Source organism: Periplaneta americana, chromosome 8, assembly GCF_040183065.1.
Source record: "Periplaneta americana isolate PAMFEO1 chromosome 8, P.americana_PAMFEO1_priV1, whole genome shotgun sequence".
Taxonomy (NCBI): domain Eukaryota; kingdom Metazoa; phylum Arthropoda; class Insecta; order Blattodea; family Blattidae; genus Periplaneta; species Periplaneta americana.
Window position 1 is genome coordinate 179,540,481 of NC_091124.1, and position 23,510 is coordinate 179,563,990.

General features: G+C 34.5%; 1 protein-coding gene across 2 annotated transcripts in view; it reads right to left on the minus strand.

Moving 5' to 3' along the window:
* Gycbeta100B (guanylate cyclase soluble subunit beta-1-like) overlaps nucleotides 1-12,283 on the minus strand; it is a 67,130-nt gene extending 54,847 nt beyond the window's left edge. Inside the window, exons 1-2 of one of the 2 annotated variants that reach the window (XM_069834126.1) lie at nucleotides 12,043-12,283; nucleotides 1,944-2,017 (exon numbers count right to left, since the gene is read on the minus strand). In XM_069834126.1, coding sequence (XP_069690227.1) covers nucleotides 1,944-2,017; nucleotides 12,043-12,045 — 77 coding nt within the window. In that variant the 5' untranslated portion in view covers nucleotides 12,046-12,283. The remainder of the gene's footprint in view (nucleotides 1-1,943; nucleotides 2,018-12,042) is intronic. The other variant, XM_069834127.1, reaches the window with a different exon arrangement.
* Nucleotides 12,284-23,510: the final 11,227 nt, after the last annotated feature.

Sequence of the window (23,510 nt, forward strand, 5' to 3'; positions counted from 1 at the left end):
ACGGCGAATCCTCGGCCTCATCTCGCCAAATATCATCTCGCTATCACCAATCTCATCGACGCTAAATATCCTAGTGGTTGATACAGCGTCGTTAAATAACCAACTAAAAAAAAACTATAAGATATCTGTAGTGTGTGCATGAGAATTTATGTTTGCTAGATTGGAGAATTGGTGATGTCATAAGATTGACATCATCGGTTAGTGTAATTAATTTTTTATGTTTGCGTAGAACTGTATAGGTGACTATGGATTCCGGTGGTTATGTTGGTACGTGGTATCCTAGATCATATATGTAACAGATAGCTCATTATCTATGTTAAATTCAGCAGCACTTTGAAGAGAACAATCGCTAGGATCGCCACCCGTCCTCCGTAAACGAACACGAGATGGTAGTACAGTCGCTAATGCAATTCAAATGGGAATCATGACGTGACTCCTTATGTAACTAGATAGATGGCAGCGTAGCAAATCTGACTAAAGTTGTTACCACCAAAGCCTATAAGGCCGAGCTATCTGGGTATATATGTTCTAGAGTGGTATTCATCAAGTTTGAATGATATCGGGTACCGGTAAAGCAGGTATTTGGATGATGACTAAGTTATTCTATTATATTATTTGTTCAATTTGTAATCACTTCTATTAATGTTGATTTGGTTGACAATGGATTTCGTTGCTGGTCCAAGTGGAGTGAAGCGAAGGACTGAACATTCTCTTTCTGATTTGACATCGGATTCCAATTCTAAGTTATCGTATGATGATAAACCTGCCGTAGTGCTTCGGGTTGGGGATTTTGGGGATGCTTTAAGTTATTCATTTTTGTTGGTATTATTTCAGGATTAGTTGATGGGATATCTGAGTGACATGAGGTCGAGGTATGTGACAAGGATAGTGGGTTAGTTGAGGGGATATCTCGGTGACATGAGGCCGACGTATGTGACAGAGTTAGTGTGTCAGTTGAAAGGATATGAGTGGCGTGAAGGTGAATACCGTGAATTCAATGATTCAAGTGCTTCCTCTCTCCCCTTTGGGGATACCTAAATTTCACCTATGTGCTTGTGTTGATACCCTATTTTAAATAAGAGCGGATAGGTTCTATTCCAGAATGGAATAATTGTGAAAATGGCATCGTGAAATTGTGTGTAATTATTGGTTTTTAAATACTTTTATTAAACTTGTATTGGGTTATTCGGCTATGTTGTGACATCATCGTATGTTAAACTTTACGAATATTAAACTATATACATCGTTTGTTTTTTTTTTTACTTGGTTATTTAACAACGCTGTATCAACTGCAAGGTTATTTAGCGTCGATGGGATTGGTGATCGTGAGATGGTATTTGGCGAGATGAGGCAGAGGATTCGTCATAGATTACCTGGCATTTGCCTTACGGTTGGGGAAAACCTCGGAAAAAACCCAACCATGTAATCAGCCCAAGCGGGAATCGAACCCGCGCCCGAACGCAACTTCAGGCAAGCGCCTTAGCTACGCCGGTGGCTTCCATCGTTTGTTAAACTTTACGAAAATTAAGCTATATCCTATAATAAAAAATTTCACATCTTATAGAACGTTGTTAAACATGAATTTACTCGTATAGATTAAAGGTGGTTCTCTTGATACCTGCGTGCAGTGCCAAAAATTTATAATTTTCATTTTCGGCATTATGTGCGGTGTTGCAAATTACATAGTGGCGAGGCGCATTGCATGTAATTGAAAGGCTTTAGAGCAGTGGTCGTCAGCATTCGCTGAAGTGGGTAAAGGGTAAGCGGAGCCGTCCCGTGTGCCCCGTCGTGCAGTAGGACGAGGTAGAGAGCATACCCGCTAGCAGCTACGAATGCACCATAGTGCAGTGTGTTCTCCGCGGGTAAGGGACGCTAGCCCCGGGTGCTCTGTGCTGATGATCGGTGTTTTCGAGTATTCTTGTATCATGTAACCTTCAACTTACTTAATTTTCTCCCACGTTTCTTCTCCAAACGTCTTCACCACTAGAAGTTCAAGGGCATAGTTCACGAAGCCGTACTGAAATTTTACATAGAGACAGAATATTAGAACAGTTTCTCACTTAAAATAACGTCATATGTATACATTAGGTGTGAGACTTCCAGCACACTGGAAAACGAAGGTATAAACCAATGAGACGTGCCGTAAAGAATCAAAATAAACCTGATAGAGAAACAGAGTGTTATTATGAGCTCTCTTTCTAGAATAAGTCACGATTTGTTGCGTTAAATAATAATATAGAGAGAGAACATAAGTCATCTCGTATCGTGAAATCGAACTCTACTATCGTAATCATATTCAAGATGATTCCGAAGTTTGTGCTCAAACTGAAGGAGCAGTCAGTGGGGTTGAAATATAACAATTTTACAATAGAAACTCATGGTCTAGGAAGTAATCATCAGTCAGTATAAGTCTGCGAATGTCGCGAACTACATGATGAACAACATACCAAGACGTAATACGAATAGTAATTTGTGCAAATTGTAAGTAGGCAAAAATTACATTAACTTGACGATTAATTTTGCATTACACTAAAAGATATTGGAACTGAAAATCATCACAATCAGTGCAGGCGTTGCATCGTCGAAGGAAACTCTGGCGCTCTCTTACAAATATCCCAGATATCTTCCAAACCACATTAGATGCTGCAAATATCCTGGCTAAATGTGTTTCTGAGTTTTGTACCCTCTCGTAAACGAGGTTTTTGATGTGCCTCCAAAATAAGTAATCAAGAGGCGTTAGATCAGGGGAGCGGGCTGGCCATTCAATCGGATCTTCTCTTCCCATCCAACGCCCGAGATATTAGAGTATACCTGCACAAACAGCGGTCAACGAGCGCTCGCGCTCCTTCGGAGCGGGAGAGCCGTGTTTACCGCTCGCGGAAACGGAGTGGAAGATACGTAAGAATGACATAGACTTGCTATAGGTAGAGCAGAGGGAAACAACCACTCAGCTATCTAGTGGAGTGCAGTGTGTAGGCCTATTCTCAGTAACTGTTTCACGTTGCTTACCTACTGCTACAGTACAGTATGGAGGAATCTAAAAGACGGAACATAACATTTAACATTTAACGATTTACAGCTCGAACTTATTGATCTTCAATGTGACCTAAGGGCTAAAGATCGTTTGAATAGTACTACTAGCTTGGTTGAGTTTTACAAGATTAAACATTAGCAATAATATCCACGACTACACAGACTGGCTATGAAAATGATTGCTATGTTTGGCTCAACATTATATTTGTGAGCAACTGTTTTCTATAATCATCTTTAATAAAGGCAGACATCGAATATCTGTAACTGATGCAAATCTAGTCTTTCAGGTAAAGCTCCCTGTAAAGCAGATATGAATAATTTCCCTTGAAATTATTCATCTGTAACTGATGTTTCATTATGATCAGTAGGCTACTGTTCCTTTCAGCTGCCAACAGCATAAAACCTCGTTTTGATGTACTGATAAATAAAAATATAACAAAATTATATTGTACAGAGACATCACTTTATTTTTAGCAACATTTTTAACATTAACCTGGCTATACTCGGAAACACTGTTACCCCCTTCCATTACAGGAATTTGATGTTACTAGTGCAATATGTAAACAAATCATTTTACTAGCTATAGGAGGAGAGAAAAGTAGTGTATCCATTTATGTTACAGGGAAATACGGTATTAAGAATTTCGGTTTGATCATTAATTTTACAATATTTTATCAAAATACAGTAGAGTAGTAACAGTTCTTTTTTCTCAAACTCAACTCTTCAGGCGGTTGTATTCAATATATAATGGCTACTTTATTCAGCATATTACCGTACTTTCGGTAACTCTACTCTTCACTTCAGCTCTGTCCACACAGGTGAAGTTACTCAGTCATGCTACACACCGTACCTGTACACACCGCTCTTTTTTTATAGAAAACACAACCATATTTCTGAAACACACTATACACTGCAGTGTTTACTTCACTGCTAGCAGACTTCGAGTGCAACAGTGGCCGTAAGTTTGTGTGGCTGACGTGAGCAAGGACATTAGTGAAGGGTGAGAGTCAAGTACATTCAGAAACGCAGGTACAATAAAAATGCAAGTAAAAATAAAGTGATGTCCCGGTACATTTAAGTAGCTATAGAATTTCTATTATTTCTGTAGAATAAATATTTCTTTATTAATTAATAATAGTCCAAGATAGTTTTGCAAACACTGAACGGGAATTCATTTCATAAGCACTCGTAATAGTACTTCCTTTTGTGTATATTTTGTACGAGATCACCCCTTCTTCCAGTCCTCCCTTATGCAGAGCGCAGCTAATATCTGCATTCCGCTCATGAGCTGTGAGCCGGCTCGGAAAGCGGAAACCTTGTGCAGGCCTGTATTAGAGATTTAGAAAGTCTGGTGCAGTAAGAATAAAGTTTGTTGGTTCCTAGCTCTGTTGCATCCACATGTGCTGACGCACGATAATTCGTCTGGAACAGCTTGTTGTGGAAAATTGTGTAAATCTCCCCATTCAAACTTGGTGGTAGGAGGTAAGGCGCAAAGTATCATTACATCCGCATTGTAGTGGCTGACATTACGGGATTACACGGACTGAGGATTACTTTTGAGACTACAGATTCCTATTCGAAAAATGTTATATTTCGACACCTATAAGCTCCTTCTGTTTGATCACAATCTTTTGAATAAGCTCGTATAAGAACTATATGGCATAGCTGCGTTGAAATTATGGATTTTATTGCAAGTACGTTGCTTTTCTTATCTTACATTAGGGGAAATTAACTAAAGGTACAGGGACATCATTTTTAATTTTTACTAACATTTTTAACATTAACCTGTCTATACCTTTATAGAACCGGAAACACCGCTTGCTCCCCCCTCCAAGACTGGAGTTCGATGATACTGGCGTAAAACACAAATCACTCTACTAGGTATAGGATGGAAGAAAAGTAGTTCATCCATTTATGTAAACTAGGAAATATCGCGATTTTGAGTTTGATAATTTTCATTAGGTTTTTGTTTAATCAAAGTACAGTACTGTATTAAGAATAAGTGTTTTTACTCAAGAAGTGAGTTATCCATGCGAACGTATTCATTATGCAGTGTATATTATACTGTCTACAGCACATTAGCGTACAATATAGAGAAAGAAGTTAAATTGAAAAATAATCATAATATGAATATTTAAACACAATTTTGAAAATGGTGGCCGTTCATTTCGATACAGGCTTCAGTTCTTTTGTGCATATTATCGCACTATAGACTATTGCATCTAATTCCAATTGCCAGTTTCGTCCTTCGTACTAGTAACTCATATTGAAATAATTCTATACCTACTCTACGTACTGTGAATTCAATCTTCACTTCTGCCCGACCCGAAAATATAAAATTACTCAGACATGCTATCTACTGTCCGTCCAAGTGGTTATGCCGCAGGATTGTAGAAAGGGAGGAAATCACGTGACAGTTAATTACTTAACGAGGCCCTTTTATTTAAGTTAAATTAAACAGCTGTATAATATTACGTAAATGTCCAATTCCTAAGAGAAATTAATGTTTTCAGAAAAGAGCTAAGAAGCCCAGCTTTTACAGAGGGGCGAGCAGAAGCAGGTGGGGGAAATCGGGATGCGACGTAGGTAAACGGACAGTACCTGTGCGAAAATATGATTCAATATTGAAAGCTCTTTCGTCACTGGAAAACGCGAACATATTTCTGGAACGTACTATACTCAGTAACTCAGTACTGCTTACTATCTGCGGTCTTGGTTCTGTGTGGAGTTGGAACTTCCTTAGTAGAAGGGGTGGGAGTGAAGTACATTAAAAAACTCAGGTACAATAAAAATTGAAGTAAAAATAAAATGATGTCCCTGTATAATTTAAGTAGGTGTTTAGCGATCTACCAAAAATAACACTATAATATTATACAAATTTTACATATTGTAAAGGCCACATATTATTAATGCGTCTAAATTGTTTAATTTCGTGTATAACAATACGTATAATGGTTCTGTGAAGAACTCGCGACTTTTTTAAGTGTCAAATCGTGTCTGTTCGGCACAGCATAGACACATCTCTGTGTAAGAATGTATTGGTACTATTTGTTGTTGTTGTTTACTTTCTTTATTTTAACTATTTACGTACAGACTAATTCTTTAAAATCGAGCAAAAAATTAAACTAGAGCATTTTAAGATATGGAACTTGGGGTCTGCGAAGCCAGATTAAGAAGATATGAGCTTAAACATGTCTATCGCAATCGCTGATTTCCATATTTTCTACATTTATTATTTGCATTTATTCCTTTACTTACAAGTGTTATTTGCATTAATTTACATTTTTTATTTGTTGTTCCGTAGTCAACTGTTTGAAGACAGGTTGGAACCTCATATGGAACGTCATAGATGACACCAATAAGTCATAACTTATGAGATAACTAAGGCAGGAGATAATAGGTGAGGTGGCTAGTTCCTTTTCCTCTCCATTGCATACATCACTGACTAGTAACATATTACACTGATCAGAATTAAGCTGTATAAAAAGAGTTCTTCTTTATATACTTTTTAATTATTTTCATATAATTTACAAACATGAATTAACAACGTACTGTCCATTGTTCTGGAGTAAGAGTTAGCATGTCTGGCCGTGAAACGAGCGTGCCCGGTTCAAATTCTGATTGGGAAAAGTACCTGGTTGAAATTTTTCCCGGGGTTTTCCCTCAAGACATTAAGAGAAAATCGTCGTTGATTTTATGAAACCTCCTATGTGACAGTACAGAGTAATTTTTTTTTTCAGGAGGAAAGAAAAAGTAAATATCAATAGTACTACATAAAAATAATAGATAATTCGTTAGAAAACGTTGGTCATTGTAATGGACATCAATGACATTATCGAGGATCAGTATAGGCCTATTGATTAGAGATGGGAACGATAGGCCTATATCGGTTTTTACGAAATACCGATATATTCGTTTCGATATAGCGATATATCGATATCGAAATTTTGATTCAATATATCATATAATATATCGGTTTTCTCATAAATTTATCGACTTTCTTTTTGTGGAATTATCATCATTATGAACAACAACAAAATCCACACTTGACAACTCCGATAATTCCCGAGAGATGGCGCTACTGAAGGTGGACAGTTACATAATTGTGCAAACTCACTCAATGCCTTGTTCTAATTGGCTGGACTGGAATTCGAATTCAAACTGTTTAATATGCAGCAATAAATTCAAAATGCAGCGTGTGCGAACGTGAGACAGACGGGAGGTTTATCTACTACTGTTTTAATATTGTTATTAATGTTCTCCAAGACAGAAGCAACTCCCACCCTGAAAGGGAACCGTCTGACCTCAAAACGGGTATTAAAACTTTTATTTCTATATTCTGAAATGGAAAGAGAACAAGGATTTAATACCGATTTAACATTTGTTTACAGCTAGGATTTCTGTGCATAACGTAGTGCTAACATTCTGTTTTCTTACATCTTTAGTCCATAAAAATTCTATCCCTATAGGCCTAATCATCACCATTGTTGTTTGTAATGTTGGAGTGTAACAATAACTTGCAATGGGAACTTACTATAGAAGGATTGTATCAAATCAAGTGTGAAGTTTGTTAAAACTTGTAACATTCTAAGTAATGTTTACTTACATTTAAAAATAATTACAAGTTCTGTTTACTTACATTTAAAAATGATTACGTTGTTAGGTAGAGAAAAGCATTATATCTGTGTCCTGGGTTGAATCCTATATAAAATTAGAATAAATGAATCGTGCTCCAATATCAAATACTCAACCATGTACAGTTCACTTAACTCTTTCCCACTATATCATTTAAGCTCCCTTGCCTCCACCATAATTTTTATTTAGGTTAGGACCTACATCATATGGTATTGAAAATGTATTGTTACAATTTTACTTTTATGCTTTTGACTGTTATGATGTTAACTTCAATGGTAAAAAGGAATATTAAAATTTAAGTAATTTTATTATAATACAGTAAATGTACACCTGAAAAATGCAATTTGCTTACGGAATAGCGATATATCGATAATCGTTCGGTATATCGATATATTTTCTGCAATATATATCGTTTATCGAAATTAGGTTTGCAATATATTGCAATATCAATATATCGGTATGTAATGTCTTTTCTCCATCATTACTATTGATGTTTAATTAATTTTTTCTACCTCCTGAAAAATTGTGCTCTGTATTGTCACATAGGAAGTTTCATAAAAACGACGAAATGCTGAGTAACTTTTGGCGCCGGACTCATTTCGCTGGTATTATCACCTTCAGCCCACTCTGATGCTAGATAACCATCGCAGTTGATAAAGCATCGTAAAATAAACCAATTAAAAAGAAACAATGTACTCTACGTACCATGTTTAACTTCGAATTTTATGAAAAATGGTCTGTTGTTGACTCATTTACCATGACAAAGTAAATACGATAGACAGAACCACCTTGTGGACGAGAGGTCAACAAACAAAACATAATGGATTGCCTACCTGAAAATAATAAATGTAAATATTAAATGTCAATACTAAATGTTGATGTCATTAATTTGTAGAACCTGTTGTGAGGTACAAAATGGAACGTTGTTAACTCAGATTTTGTCCACACTGTGAAGTAACGGTCAGCGCGTCTGGCCGCGAAACAGGTGGCCCGGGTTCGAATCCCGGTCGGGGCAAATTACCTGGTTGAGGTTTTTTCCGGGGTTTTCCCTCAACCCAATATGAGAAAATGCTGGGTAACTTTCGGTGCTGGACCCCGAACTCATTTCACCGGCATTATCACCTTCATTTCATTCAGGCGCTAAATAACCTAGATGTTGACACAGCGTCGTAAAATAATCCAATAAAAAACTCAGATTTTAAATGATATGAACATAATTAAAAATATAAATACATATAAAGAATAAATGTAGATAATATATAAAACATTAAGCGATATCGATTGACATGTTTAAGCTCCTATCTTCTTAAGGGGTTAGGTTTTGGAAATATTTAACATTTTTTTCCTCCATTACTGTATCTTATAAAATAGTGAAAATTGGAATGTGAAAAATACTGTCCTTCTGCTATATGAAAAAAATACTTTTACGATTTAAAGAAATTATTTATATAGGCTTACTTTTCTCTCAAAATTTAAAATGTTGTCAGTTTACTGTGCAGTGATGGAGTGTTTCCCTCATAACTCATAAACTTGTTAACTTTTTCATATTCTCTCTCTTTTATTTTATTGCTGAAACTCATGTTTACAATATCATGCTCTTTTAACTACATTCCCTAATGAATATTCTTTTTCTTTATATTGTAGATATGACATACATAAATACACACAAAAAATTTCATCACAGAATGTTGGATAGTTTTTTAGTTATGTGGGAAACGCTTCATCACTGCACAGTGAAATGAATTTTGAAAAAAAAAAATGTAAATTTTTTTAATCGTAAAAATATATATATTATTTCATATAGCAGAAGGACAGTGTTGTACACAAACCAATTTTCATTATTGTACAAGATACAGTAATGGAGGAAAAAAATGTTGAATATTTCCAAAATGTTACTGCTGTAAGCTGTACCTAACCCCTTAATATGACTTCGTAGACCCGAAGTTACCTACCTCAAAATGTTCTCAGAGCATATCATTAGTTCCTGTTTAATTTTTACATGCTCCTACTGAATCACTCTGTATAAAATTCATAAAAAAAATATAGTCGATAATTCATACGCCTTTATATGGACATACAGTGTACATAAGTGATACATATAGGATATTTTATGCATGAACTGTTCAGAAACATATCGTGTATTATTTAAACAAGGAAGGAATTAAATCATACAATAAACAGATAAGTGATAGGCCTATAAATTATTGTAATATTTTCTAATTCTTCAAATTTAATTTCCTCAATGTTTTGTAATACCTCATTTTCATGCACGAGTATTTTGAATAACTTGGATAAGAAACAACTTATAATATCGGATGTGTACAAAGTTACTTCCGATTTCTATTCATACAAGCATAACACGTGTATTATTATTATTATTATTATTATTATTATTATTATTATTATTATTATTTACTTACTGGCTTTTAAGGAACCCGGAGGTTCATTGCCGCCCTCGCATAAGCCCGCCATTGGTCCCTATCCTGAGCAAGATTAATCCAGTATCTATCATCATATCCCACCTCCCTCAAATCCATTTTAATATTATCCTCCCATCTACGTCTCGGCCTCTCTAAAGGTCTTTTTCCCTCCGGTCTCCCAACTAACATTCTATATGCATTTCTGGATTCGCCCATACGTGCTACATGCCTTGCCCATCTCAAACGTTTGGATTTAATGTTCCTTATTATGTCAGGTGAAGAATACAATGCGTGCAGTTGTGTTGTGTAACTTTCTCCATTCTCCTGTAACTTCAACCTTCTTAGCCCCAAATATTTTCCTAAGCACCTTATTCTCAAACACCCTTAACCTATGTTCGTCTCTCAAAGTGAGAGTCCAAGTTTTACAACCATAAAGAACAACCGGTAATATAACTGTTTTATAAATTCTAACTTTCAGATTTTTTGACAGCAGACTGGATGATAAAAGCTTCTCAACCGAATAATAACAGGCATTTCCCATATTTATTGTGTTTAATTTCCTCCCGAGTATCATTTATATTTGTTACTGTTGCTCCAAGATATTTGAACTTCTCAACCTCTTCAAAAGATAATTTTCCAATTTGTATAGTTCCATTTCTTACAATATTCTCGTCACGAGACATAATCATATACTTTGTCTTTTCGGGATTTACTTCCAAACCTATCTCTTTACTTGCTTCCAGTAAAATTCCCGTGTTTTCCCTAATCGTTTGTGGATTTTCTCCTAACATATTCACGTCATCCGCATAAACAGGCAGCTGATGTAACCCGTTCAATTCCAAACCCTCTCTGTTATCCTGGACTTTCCTAATGGCATACTCTAGAGCAAAGTTAAGAAGTAAAGGTGATAGTGCATCTCCTTGCTTTAGCCCACAGTAAATTGGAAACGCATGTGACAGAAACTGACCTATACGAACTCTGCTGTACGTTTCACTGAGACATATTTGAATTATAATTTTAATTATTATTATTAGTCTATTATTATTATTATTATTATTATTATTATTATTATTATTATTATATTGTGAAGGTGTTGTTGAGTGTGGGTAGAATTACTGTGTCTTAAATTTATGGTTCGTTTCAGGTAACCATAATGTTGAAACAAATAATACTTTTTATATTAAAAAATCGGGCGTAACATTTTCACACTCGGTATATTATACATTGTACTTTCTGAGGGACAGAAAAGCCTTGTAATTGAAACTGTTGCATACACAGCTTTGTAATGTCTGAAAAACACAGAACATCTACACGTGACTGCAGAAAACTCTAATACTGTCCTATAACTGTCTCCGGACAGTTGACTGAACAGCAGCAATCCCAGCAGAATATTGTGTCCTTTAATTGGCATTACGAAATTACCGTACTTAAGAGAGATAGGTAATTTATATAATACATTTAATTTAATATGCACGATTTGAAATAAACTTAAATTTTATATCTAGTGCTAGTTTAATCCGAGTTATTGTTATATAATTTTATATAATCTGAAAATTTTTATACTCGTAAGTAGGCGGTATTTAAAATTGTTCTTCATTAATACAGATGCATTTAGAAAGTGTTTGGCCTTGCTAGAAACTGAAAATTTTCTTAAGAAATTAACTGAAATAATGGAAGAATAAACGATAGTATTTTCAAGAATAAATTAAGGTACTAGCCTGATATTAATTTATTTTAATATCTAGCCTGTAAATGTACCGGACTGGTTTGTTTTTACTTCTTTAAATCAACAAACAATGACTACACTAAAATTGTAATAGTTTGCATAAAGTATAAAAAATATATTAATAATTGAATTCACATACTATTTTTCATAACATTATAAAGAAATAAAATAACATAAAACTTCAAATTATATATATCATCTTCTATATAAATTTAAAATTAGACTTACCATGTCTTATGATGGTCAACAGACGCAGAACGCCGTCCGACAATGCTCCTTAGAACGTCTTACAAAATAGTCTCCTCTTTCGACTGACGCAAGAGATGTGATGCGGGTTGCAGGCGGGACGAAGTCACGGGGCAACTGAGTCGAGGAGACACCAAGCGTTCCTGTGTTGAAAACCGGAAGATATCGATCCGCGCCTGGCAGTTCGGCCACCAGCAATGCAACCGCTGTCCAAGAGATGGCAGACCATGGAGATCTACGTGCGGGACAATCGATATGCACGATAGTTACTGTCAAATTTATCGACACTTGTGCAACCATCTTCCATGACAGATTAAGATACAGCACGCCCAATTACCGCGAACCAAGTGTTGTGTAAATAATGAAGAGTACACAACGCAGCGGCGGCGATCGATTGCGGAGCCAAGGCCACGCAACTCAGAGCAGAGGCGCTGAAGTTTTTTGAAGTATTCTAATTAACGACAGTTTCAGTTGACGCAGGGATTTGCAACGGCGAGGTCGTGGTCTATTTCAAGTGCTTTGATTAACTACAGTTTCACTTGATGCATGACTTGTTAAATAGGAGGCGATTTTCAGTGAAGAGGTCGTGACCTATTTCAAGTGTTGCAATGAACTAAAATATTCAATTGTGTCATGATTTGTTACATACGAAGAGATGTGGAAGTGGCCTTTTTTAGATGTTTAATTAACGATAATTTCAATTGAAGCACAACTTCAAGTAGAAAGGGATCTGGGATGAGGAAACTGTGGTTTATTTCAAGTGGTTATAGTGGTTTTAGGCTAGTTTTCAAGTTGTTTGGTCAGTTTTAATTTGTGTACATGCATTTCAGATTAGGTTAGGTTTGGTTTCCTCAGGTTACTTTAAATTTGCTTACTTGATTTTTGGGACTAAATGTTTTTGGTTTTGGTTTATGTTAACTCACTTTCTCTCTCTCTCTCTCTCTCTCTCTCTCTCTGTGTCAGAAAAACAAGAAACCTAACACACTTTTGGCCTTTCAACGTAATTTTTGCGTACACAAATTTTTGCTTTAGGTTAGGTTGGTTTTTCTAGGATAGTTTTAGTATGTTTACGTGATTTGTGGTTTGCTTAAATCATCATCATCATCATCCTTCACGAATTAGGCCTCTGTAGACCTGTTTCGGCCCCATCTAGCAATCTTCTTAAAGGTCTTCCTGGTCGACGATGTCCTCTAGGTTTATACTGCATCATAATTTTTGGGATTCTTGAATTTTCCATTCTTCTTACATGATCTAGCCAATTGAATTTGTATCTGCTGATTTTTTCTTCTACTGACTCTACTTCTAATTGTTCTAAAATTTCTTCATTCCTTTTTCGGTCTAAAAGAGTATATCCTGCTGTTCTCCTCAAAAATTTCATTTCCGTTGCTTTCATTCTGTTCACGTCTTTTTTCTTTAATGACCAAATCTCGCTTCCGTATAAAAGGGAGGGTAATGCTAGTGTATTATATATTTTTATTCTTGTAGATTTTCGTACTAATTTAGCTTTTAATGTATTGTTTATTATTCCTAGAATTTGTGTAAATTTGGTAATTTTCTTGTTCACATCTTTTTCATTTTGATAAGATATTTCACAACCCAGATAATTGAAATTTTGCACTTGTTCGCGATATTGGTTATTGTGTATTATCTTACTTCTGACTGGGTCTTGTCCTAAAAATGCCATTACTTTTGATTTTTGTGCTGAAATTTCCATCCCAAAATCTTTTAATATTTTATTTAATGTATACAATCCTCTTTGTAAATTATCCTCTGAATTGGAAATTATGACTTGATCATCGGCATAATGTAAGGTATTTAATTACAAGCCTGTCCAGAGGCTAAAAGTGGCAGCCCCACTACTGGACTACCTAACGATAAGGCTAGTAACCTATCTTAGGGAAAATTACATTACTTTCAAGCCTCAAACAAGCAGTATAAGGACAGATAATTTGATGCTTAAATTAGTTTTAATATTATATTATAGCTTGGCATTTTCTTTTAAAATTCTAGGTAACCTAATCCTATGCTTGAAAACGATTTTTGGTTAATTAGAAATTTCGAGAAATTCAATAAATTTACTAAAATTTCTCTTCCTCTTAGAATTAGGAAAATTTCTCTACATTTTTATGAATGTTTTCTGAACGTTCTGATATGAATTATATGATAGATATCTCTCAACTATTGAGTTATAATTGGGGTAATTTCTGTAAATGAAATGAGTGTGGAGATTATTCTACTTCTTACTACATTTTACTTTATTGCCAGTAGAGTATATTTTCATATATCTGTATTATATTTCCGTTGAACAGGACTTGAAAGAGTTCAGTGTATAGACAGTCATATTCAAAGCATGACATGGATTTTTCCGTAATCAATGTATTATCTTGTTTACTCTGTAGTATTTCTTGATCACTTGTCATGAAAGTATCTTGATAATTATTATTAAGGCTATTTTCTCTCCAGCAAACTTTATTCCTCATCTTTCCTTGGTCTTCGTAGTTATCTACGGCTTTTGTGGATTTTAATCCCTGTCATGATATATCTGTGAGCTAGTATTCTAAGCGTCTAGATTATAATGTCCAATTGTAATTCGTACGAGGTGATACCTGGCGTAAGCAACCCGCAGCGCATATTCTTTAAGGTCGTTTTTCCTATTTTATATGGAAAGTTATTGATCTTAGCAGAGCATACTTGACGTGCAATATCTCCTGGCTCTATAGACGTTTGGACACCCATGGTCTAGACACTCTTTTCAGTGTAATTAAGTTCGTTGGCCAATTAGATATTTAATTAATTACACATTTGTGTGTTTAGTTTGTATAGTTTGTTTGTGTGTTTACTTTTCTTGGTCCGGCTCCTCAAGTGTAATAGACTTTTCAGCTACACTACTGCAGGAGGTTGTTGCCCTTATGGTATATCAGGCTTTTCATATTCATATTTCATAATTATATCTTAGTCCTTTTTTATCAATACTCTGTACCCTGTAATTCATCTCAGAAAACTCATTGCTGCTGCTTCATTTCTTTAAAAAATACAATAGTCATTACTTTGTAGTTTATACAGGGACATCATTCTATTTTTACTAACACTTTTAATATTAACCTGTCTATACCTTTAGAGAACCGGAAACACCGTTCGCTACCCCCTTCCACGACTGGAGTTCGATGATACTGGCGTAAAACACAAACACATCACTTTACTAGGTATAGGAGGGAAGAAAAGTAGTTCGTCCATTTATGTAAACTAGGAAATATCGCAATTTTGAGTTCTATAATTTTCATTAGGTTTTTGTTTAATCAAAATGCAGTACTGTATTAAGAATAAGTGTTTTTTACTCACGAACTGAGTTATCCATGCGAACGTATTCATTATGCAGTGTATATTATACTGTCTACAGCACATTAGCGTACACTATAGAGAATGAAGTTCAATTGAAAAATAATCATAATATGGATATTTCAACACATTTTTTAAAATGGTGGCCGTTCATTTCGATACAGGCTTCAGTTGTTTTGTGCATATTATCGTACTATAGACTATTACATCTAATTCTAATTGCCAGTTTCGTCCTTCGTACTAGTAACTCATGTTGAAATAATTCTGTACCTACTCTATAAGAGAGTACCTTACGTACTGTAAATTCAATCTTCACTTCTGTCCGACCCGCACTGATAAAATTACTCAGACATGCTATCTACTGTCTGTCCAAGTGGTTATGCCACAGGATCGTAGAAAGGGGGGAAATCACGTGACAGTTAATTACTTAACGAGGCCCTTTTATGTAAGTTATTTTAAACAGTTGTATAATATTACGTAGACGTCCATTTCCTAACAGAAATTAATCTTTTCAGAAAAGAGCTAAGACAGCCCAGCTTTTACAGAGGGGCGTGCAGAAGCAGGTGGGGGAAATCGGGATGCGACGTAGGCAAACGAACAGTACCTGTGCGAAAATATGGTTCAATATTGAAAGCTCTTTCGTCACTGGAAAACGCGAACATATTTCTGGAACGTACTATACTCAGTAACTCAGTACTGCTTACTCTCTGCGGTCTTGGTTCTGTGTGGAGTTAGAACTTCATTAGTAGAAGGGGTGGGAGTGAAGTACATTCAAAAACTCAGGTAAAATAAAAACTGAATTAAAAATAAAATTATGTCCCTGTAGTTTGGGATTTTCCTGATTGATGCGTTTACAAATCGACGGGGATTATGTCCTGCTGCTGTTGAACAAAGTTTCGGATGGTCGTCTGAGATATTCCTCCTCCTTCCTTGTACCTGCTAGGTTAGGTCCATTCCGAATTTTTCGCTTCAAAATGTCTCTACGTTTCTTCAATGGAACTGCGATAAACGGAGCGAAACAAGCTTCGAATTTACATACAGGTTATTTCTCACAGTTCCAAATCCCAATGATAGGGTGCTCTCTTATGTACAATTAAATTGTTTTTTTTCCTCAATTTATCTTCATTTTACTTGATTTGATGACTTTATATATGTTTTGCAGCAACTCCTTACATCTAGTTTTCCTAATAACCTTCTAATTGTGTCACAGAAATTTCCAGATTTAAAAAAGGATACTGGTTATATTCTTATGGCCCTTAATCTATCTTAAAAACGCCTGCCCATACGTTGATTGAGAATCAGTGCTGATGCCTTGTTTCTTCAAGTGCATGGGAATTTTCATCAGCCCATAAATGCTGATTACGAAAATTCACAACACCATCTCTGCTGATCCCAGCTCATATCCGCAACTAGACTTTTCTTTTCAGTATTCCTTGCGACGTATCAGTATTCCATGCCAGGGGTGTCAACTACGCTATGATTATCCGGTAGTCCGCTGTATTGTAGGGCGGGGAATGCATTGTCATAAACAGACGTCACATTGAGCACCTCTTACGAACAAGTGTTCAGATCTCAGAAAGTATGTGTTGTAGGACCCATGTTCATTAGACTTCTTTTCTTGTTTTGATGCATACTAGCACCTCCTAAAATAATAGATACTTTTTTAACACCCTGTATTTTCCAGTATGTGGATATATTGCTGGGAAGTCAAATTCTCTTCAATTTTATACAGAGTTCCTCCTCCTAACCTGGGAATTCATCCCCAGACAGCGACAGAAATACGTCCGCTGCTTTGTCTTGATGCTACATGTTCTGGCTGGAACCTTTGGACCGAATAGGACGAAATACGTGAACAGGCCCATGACTGGTGTTTGAGAAAATATTTTAATCTCACTATTACACTCTTACTACGTCATACTACTTTTGACCAATAAAACGGTACGAAAGGACGTATTTCAACCAATCATGGCTGCTTATCGCACAATTTTATCGCGTCCCTAGCATTTGTTTAATTTTATCGCGTCCCTAGCATTTGTTTAATTTTATTGCTTCCCTAGCATTTGTTTCTTTGTTTGCCAACATTTGAAACTGCGCTGGTCTGGACGTCAAAAAAATATATATAAAATTACAAACCACTCCAGTCGATGCACAGCAGTTTCAAATATGACTCGCATTAGCATTCAAGAACAAGAATTAATAAAAATCACTGATCATACCTATGCATCTCCTGAAATCCGATTTACAAATAAATGAAGAGCACCATTTGGAAATCCTGAATAAGTTGAATACACCATGTAGGCCTAAATCAACGAGTTCCACTTCTATTACGCACACGTCCAATATAACATCAATTGAACCACCAACCGCATTCAAATTTGAAAATTGTACATTCAATAATTATTCCTTTTAAAATTATTCATGTTTATTTTTTATGTCATCGTCGTTAATTAAAACTTTTCTGACACTTGTGTATATTAGTTAGGTTATGTTATAGCTTCTGCTATATGATATTATGGATAGTCACGTATCAGAGATTGTTTAATATTAAGATTTATTGAAAATCATCTGTCAAGTGACGTTGATTACTGGGATTCGGATAATTGAAGTGGAATGCAACTGTCTTAATGAAAATGAAATTGAATCAACAAAGCCTTCTTGACTAGTAACCGTCTACAGAATTCAATGAAGATTCCATAGTTGGCACAACAGCCATCTAGCGTAATGGTGCAATAATACATTTGAGGACAGGTTTATTTTCGTAAGTCAATTAATATTTTATTGTACTGGAGTACTTTGTTACTTATAATCTTTATATACTTTCTTGTAATCGTGTAATAGTCAATTAAATCCCACTCGAGTTTTGATTTTCTCTAGATAAATCAAAACCTCTAGTGAGATTACTGTTGAAAATATCACATTTTCCCATGGTTATCCATAATATTATTGTGAAAACGCGATGCGATCTACTATATGTTTACGATCCAATATGGTATTTATACGTGGAAATAAGATAACAAATTCTTCTAGAATGTTCTATATTACTCAAGAGAAATAAACAACGTTTTTTAAACACTTCGCTGCAAAATGGGCTCAATGTTTTATTTCTGTAGGTTACACATATCGTTATTGCTTTAAAAGATTGTCTTTGGTTCGATTAGCTAGGTATATACCTGCAGCTCAGAGTTGAAATACCTCCTTCCCCAGAACAAACATGTGGAGTGGAGTATTTAGGTATATTGCCAACATAATATCTCACAGAATTCATTCCCACATTATTTCATAGGACGAAAGTTTTTCAAGCCAGTGTACCTGAAATTGAGTTGAGAGTGAAAATACGCATTTATGAGAAAAAATTATTATAAGTGTTTTAAAGTTCGGTCGAAAATCTGACGGTTTCTTTCGAATTTTTCGGCCAGGAATAGCCGAGGTAGTTAATGTAAATAATTGCCGTACTAAATGTATTTTGGCTTTTAGTACACATAGAACTTAATCTGGAAAGAACCTAATTATTCACATAGTAAGGTCAGTTTTTCTAAATTTTGGAAATTTTTTTACATGTTGTTCTTTTATGCACACCTGCCATTATTCTTAGCACTTTGTTCTGTAAAACAAAAAAAAAAAATAATAATATGTTTAGGTTCAGATGAGTTTCTCCAGAATATTAACCCATACTTAATTAAAGAATGAAATTATACACATTTCACCATTTTAAGGTGTTTATAGCGCCAATTGAAGATACCCTTAGTGTATAAAGGCAGAGCTCAATTTTTTTTATTGGGTTATTTTACGACGCTGTATCAACATCTAGATTATTTAGCGTCTGAATGATATGAAGGTGATAATGCCGGTGAAATGAGTCTGGGGTCCAGCACCGAAAGTTACCCAGCATTTGCTCGTATTGGGTTGAGGGAAAACCCCGGAAAAACCTCAACCAGGTAACTTGCCCCGACCGGGATTCGAACCCGGGCCAACTGGTTTCGCGGCCAAGCTCAATTTAGGAGTAATAGATTATATTTCATGTGTTCTTCAGTTCAGGTGATCATCAAAGTCCAAACTAGGAGACTCTGTGCTTATAGATTCTTTGATCAGTTTAACTTTAATCTAATATTGTATGAAGACTAACCACAAATATGTATACTATATTTGATTACACTGATTTTATCGACATTAAGTACTACTTTATTTACAAAGCCATTCATTAGATTTAACACTGTGTTAGAGGTATTTATAAAGTGATTATTATTTGAGATAATCACGCTTGTATCATCTGCAAATAAGATTACCTGTGGTGATTTATTTATGGTTGAGGCTAAATCTTTAATACTAACTGGAAACTATTAAGGGCCAAAAATTGATCCACGTTTAACATTCCTAAATTCTGAGTAATCTTGTAACTACATAACATATTTATTTTTACTTCCTGTTTTCTATTTATTAAATAAGATGTAGGGTAAAGTAATCTAAGGTCTCATCTTTAACACCAATGAACTTCAATTTGTTTATAAATATATACAGTGAACTGCTTTAGATAGAACACTAAAAATTTCCTCCCAATATGTAATTTGAGATTCAAATTCATTTACCTACCTAAGAACTGTATTCTCTGTCGAGTTTTTTTCCTAAATCCAAATTTCTCTGAAAATAATATATTACGTAATTGAATGTAATCTATCATATGTAACTTTCTTAAACTCTTTTGAGAATATTGTTAATAATGACAATAGAGGTATAAGCCTTCTAAATACAAGTTATAAAATTTTTGCTAAAATTATAACAAGACGTCTAAATATCATATCGGAAGTTCTATTAAATAACGAACAACATGGATTCCGAAGAGGACGAGCATGTACAGACTGCATATTCATAGTAAAGCAAATAATTCAGAAAAGAAGAGAATTCAATCAAGAGACACACCTGCTATTTATAGACTATATAAAAGCTTTTGATAAGGTACTACGAGAAAAGCTATGGGACATTTTATTACATAAAGGATATCCACAACATCTAGTGGAAATGATAAGGCAAATGTATGAAGGGACGGTCATCAGTATAGATAAAGGAAATCTTAAAAATATTTTAAATGTCAAAAAAGAAATTGTCAATTTAGGAGTAAGACAGGGCTGCCCATTGTCGCCTACACTTTTTAATATTTATTAAGACGCAGCCATAGCCGAATGGCAAGCGCAGTTGAAATATGATTTTAAAGTAGGATCGACGATTTTAAATACTATTCTATTTGCCGATGACCAAGTAGTCTTTGCTGATAAGGAGGACAAACTGCAGCTAGCTCTCTTTCAGCTAAACAAAACAATGTCCAAGTACAATCTAACTGTCTCTCATGAAAAAACGAAGGTCATGGCCTTTATTGGGAAATATCAGATACGTTCCAAAATTATCCTCAATAATATGACATTAGAACAGGTGCGACATTTTAATTATTTGGGGTGTGATATATCTTTCGATGAGGAGCAAGATCTCAAACAAAAGGTGCATAAATTTCAAAGTATATGTGGCACCATAAAACGAACATTAAAAAACAAAACACGAAGAGACACGGTTTTAAAATTTTATAAAACAATGGCAGTACCAGTATTGGCTTATGGAGTTGAGACTTGGGCCATGAACAGAAGTGATAAAAGAATAATAGAGACAGCTGAAATGAGATTCTTAAGATATGTCGCTGGCTGTACTCTTAGAGATCATATTAGAAGTGAAGATATAAGAGCACATCTGAATATTTTTTGTTTGAATAAGAGAATTGAAGAAAATCAAGTTCAGTGGAAGGAACATATATCCCGGATGCCGGATGAAAGATTAGTAAAACAGGTTCTGCAATATCGCCCAACAGGGGTGCGTGATATCGGCAGACCTAGGCGTCGTTGGGAAGACAACTTCTGAGACGAAACAGGCCAAATGGCCTATCTTGTTGTTGATGATGATGATGATGATGATGACAATAGTAGATTTATCTCCCATGTTAAATATTCGTTTTACTATTATTTGAGTCATTCCGGTAAAATACTATGAGTATATTACATTGGCAAATTACTGGAATTTAAATACATTAAAGTTGGAATTATTTCGGGAAAGGCTTTTAAAACTTTACTTGGCATTTCATTGAAACCAGATTAATTATTTCTTTTGAGATGTTTATCTCATACATAATTTATACTGTAGCATTGAGAATAAGATCTGTTTAAGTAAGCAATTCCAGCATCTTGTACACAATTTTGAATTTTTAAATTTTCAATATTTACGTATATAATAGCAGTTAAAAAAATAATAATAAAGAAAATTATTTTAAAATAGCGTGTAAGAGGTTTTAGACTAGAAATGTTTAGCTTAAATGTAGTTCTGTTTATAAGTATGCATAAGGGTGTAATTATTTGACTTATTTGAACTATTGTATCAGTGAAGCGAGGTGAGTCAGTGAAGTTATGGTTTTACAGTGCAGTGAATAGTTCCGATCAGTGATAATTTATAGCGTCAATGAAATGTGTTCTATAGTGTCAGTGAAATGTGTCCTAAAGTGTCAGTGAAATGCGTCATAGTGCCACTACAGTGAGTGAGATGAGAGTAAAGTGAAAGACTATTGAAACTTATGTAGGGCCTATACATAATTATGTAGGTTGTATTGTAAAATTAGGTATTTTATTTATGTTTTATTATTATTGTGTTAAATTATGTTGTGTATTCATATTGTATTGTGTATAAAATTATATTGTGTATTGTATAATTGTATCGTGTATTGTAAATTTTATTTTATATTGTTTATATTGTGTATACCACTGCCACCGGGTGCTTGCCCACTTGCAGTGTAAATAAATACATACAAAGAAATAAGCAATAGACTTTGGATTCTCTACTTCATGATAATTTATATAATGAAATAAACCTTTTTATTCCTTGTGTATTGACCGGCTTCATTTAAAATAATATTGTATTGTATTTGTTAACATTCCATGGTATTCATAGATTGCTTTACAGCTAGAATATGGAACAAGTCAAAAAACTTAATACTATTATAAAATCTTAATTTATAGTCACAGTCTAGATGAAATATATACAGACGAGATTTACAATATAGTCTACTAGTACAACACAAAGTTTTAGTATCAATTTCATGAAGCGTTATTGAATGTCATGAATTCACCTACAGAATAGAAGGCTTGAGAAATTAGGTACTTCTTTAATTTGGCCCTAAATAATCTTATGTTTTTGAGTTTCATTTTTTATATCGATAGGGAGGCTATTAAAAATTTTTACTGCCATATAACGCACTCCTTTTTGACAGCATGATAGACTTGCCGATGGAGTATGAAAGTCATTTTTTACGTGTATTTATGCTATGAACTGTTGAATTAGTTACAAAGTTTTCACGATTACATACGAGGAAGATTATTAATGAAAAGGTATACTGACAAGCCATGGGCATTATTTGTAGTTTTTTGAAAATATTCCTACAAGATTCCCTAGATTTGGCACCTACTATTATTCTAATTACGTACTCTTTTTTTGTAATGGGAATATACTGTTACTATCTGTGGAATTTCCCCAGAATATTATTCCAAAACTCATTACCGAGTGAAAGTATGCAAAGTATATTGTTTTTAAGGTATTGATATTTACTATCTTTTACATAGATCTAATAGCAAAACATGCTGAATTTAGTTCGGAGGTAATTTCTTTAATATGATTTTTCCAATTTAACACATTATCGATTTTTAAGCCAAGAAATTTGGTTGTTGTTATTTCTAATAGGGATATATTGTTAATTATTGCGCTAGAAATTTGCGAGGTTGAATTTTGACAGGATTTAAATTGAAATAGCTTAAAATAGCTTCAATTTTATTGGCTAAACTCTGTGATTTCGTATTCAAATATATTTTCCACTTCTTTTGCAACTTTAAATTTTTTTTTCAGATGTTCTTATAGCAGTTCTTATCCGTTAATGAGAATCGTTACTATTCTTACTTATTTCTAATACATGAGATTTTGATTTTCTTAAAGTATCCAAATGTTTTTACTTTTTTTTTTTCTTTCTAACTCTTGACTGAAAAATATTCATTGAAATAATACGTAAATGCGTTAAAATTATTGATACATTCAGCATT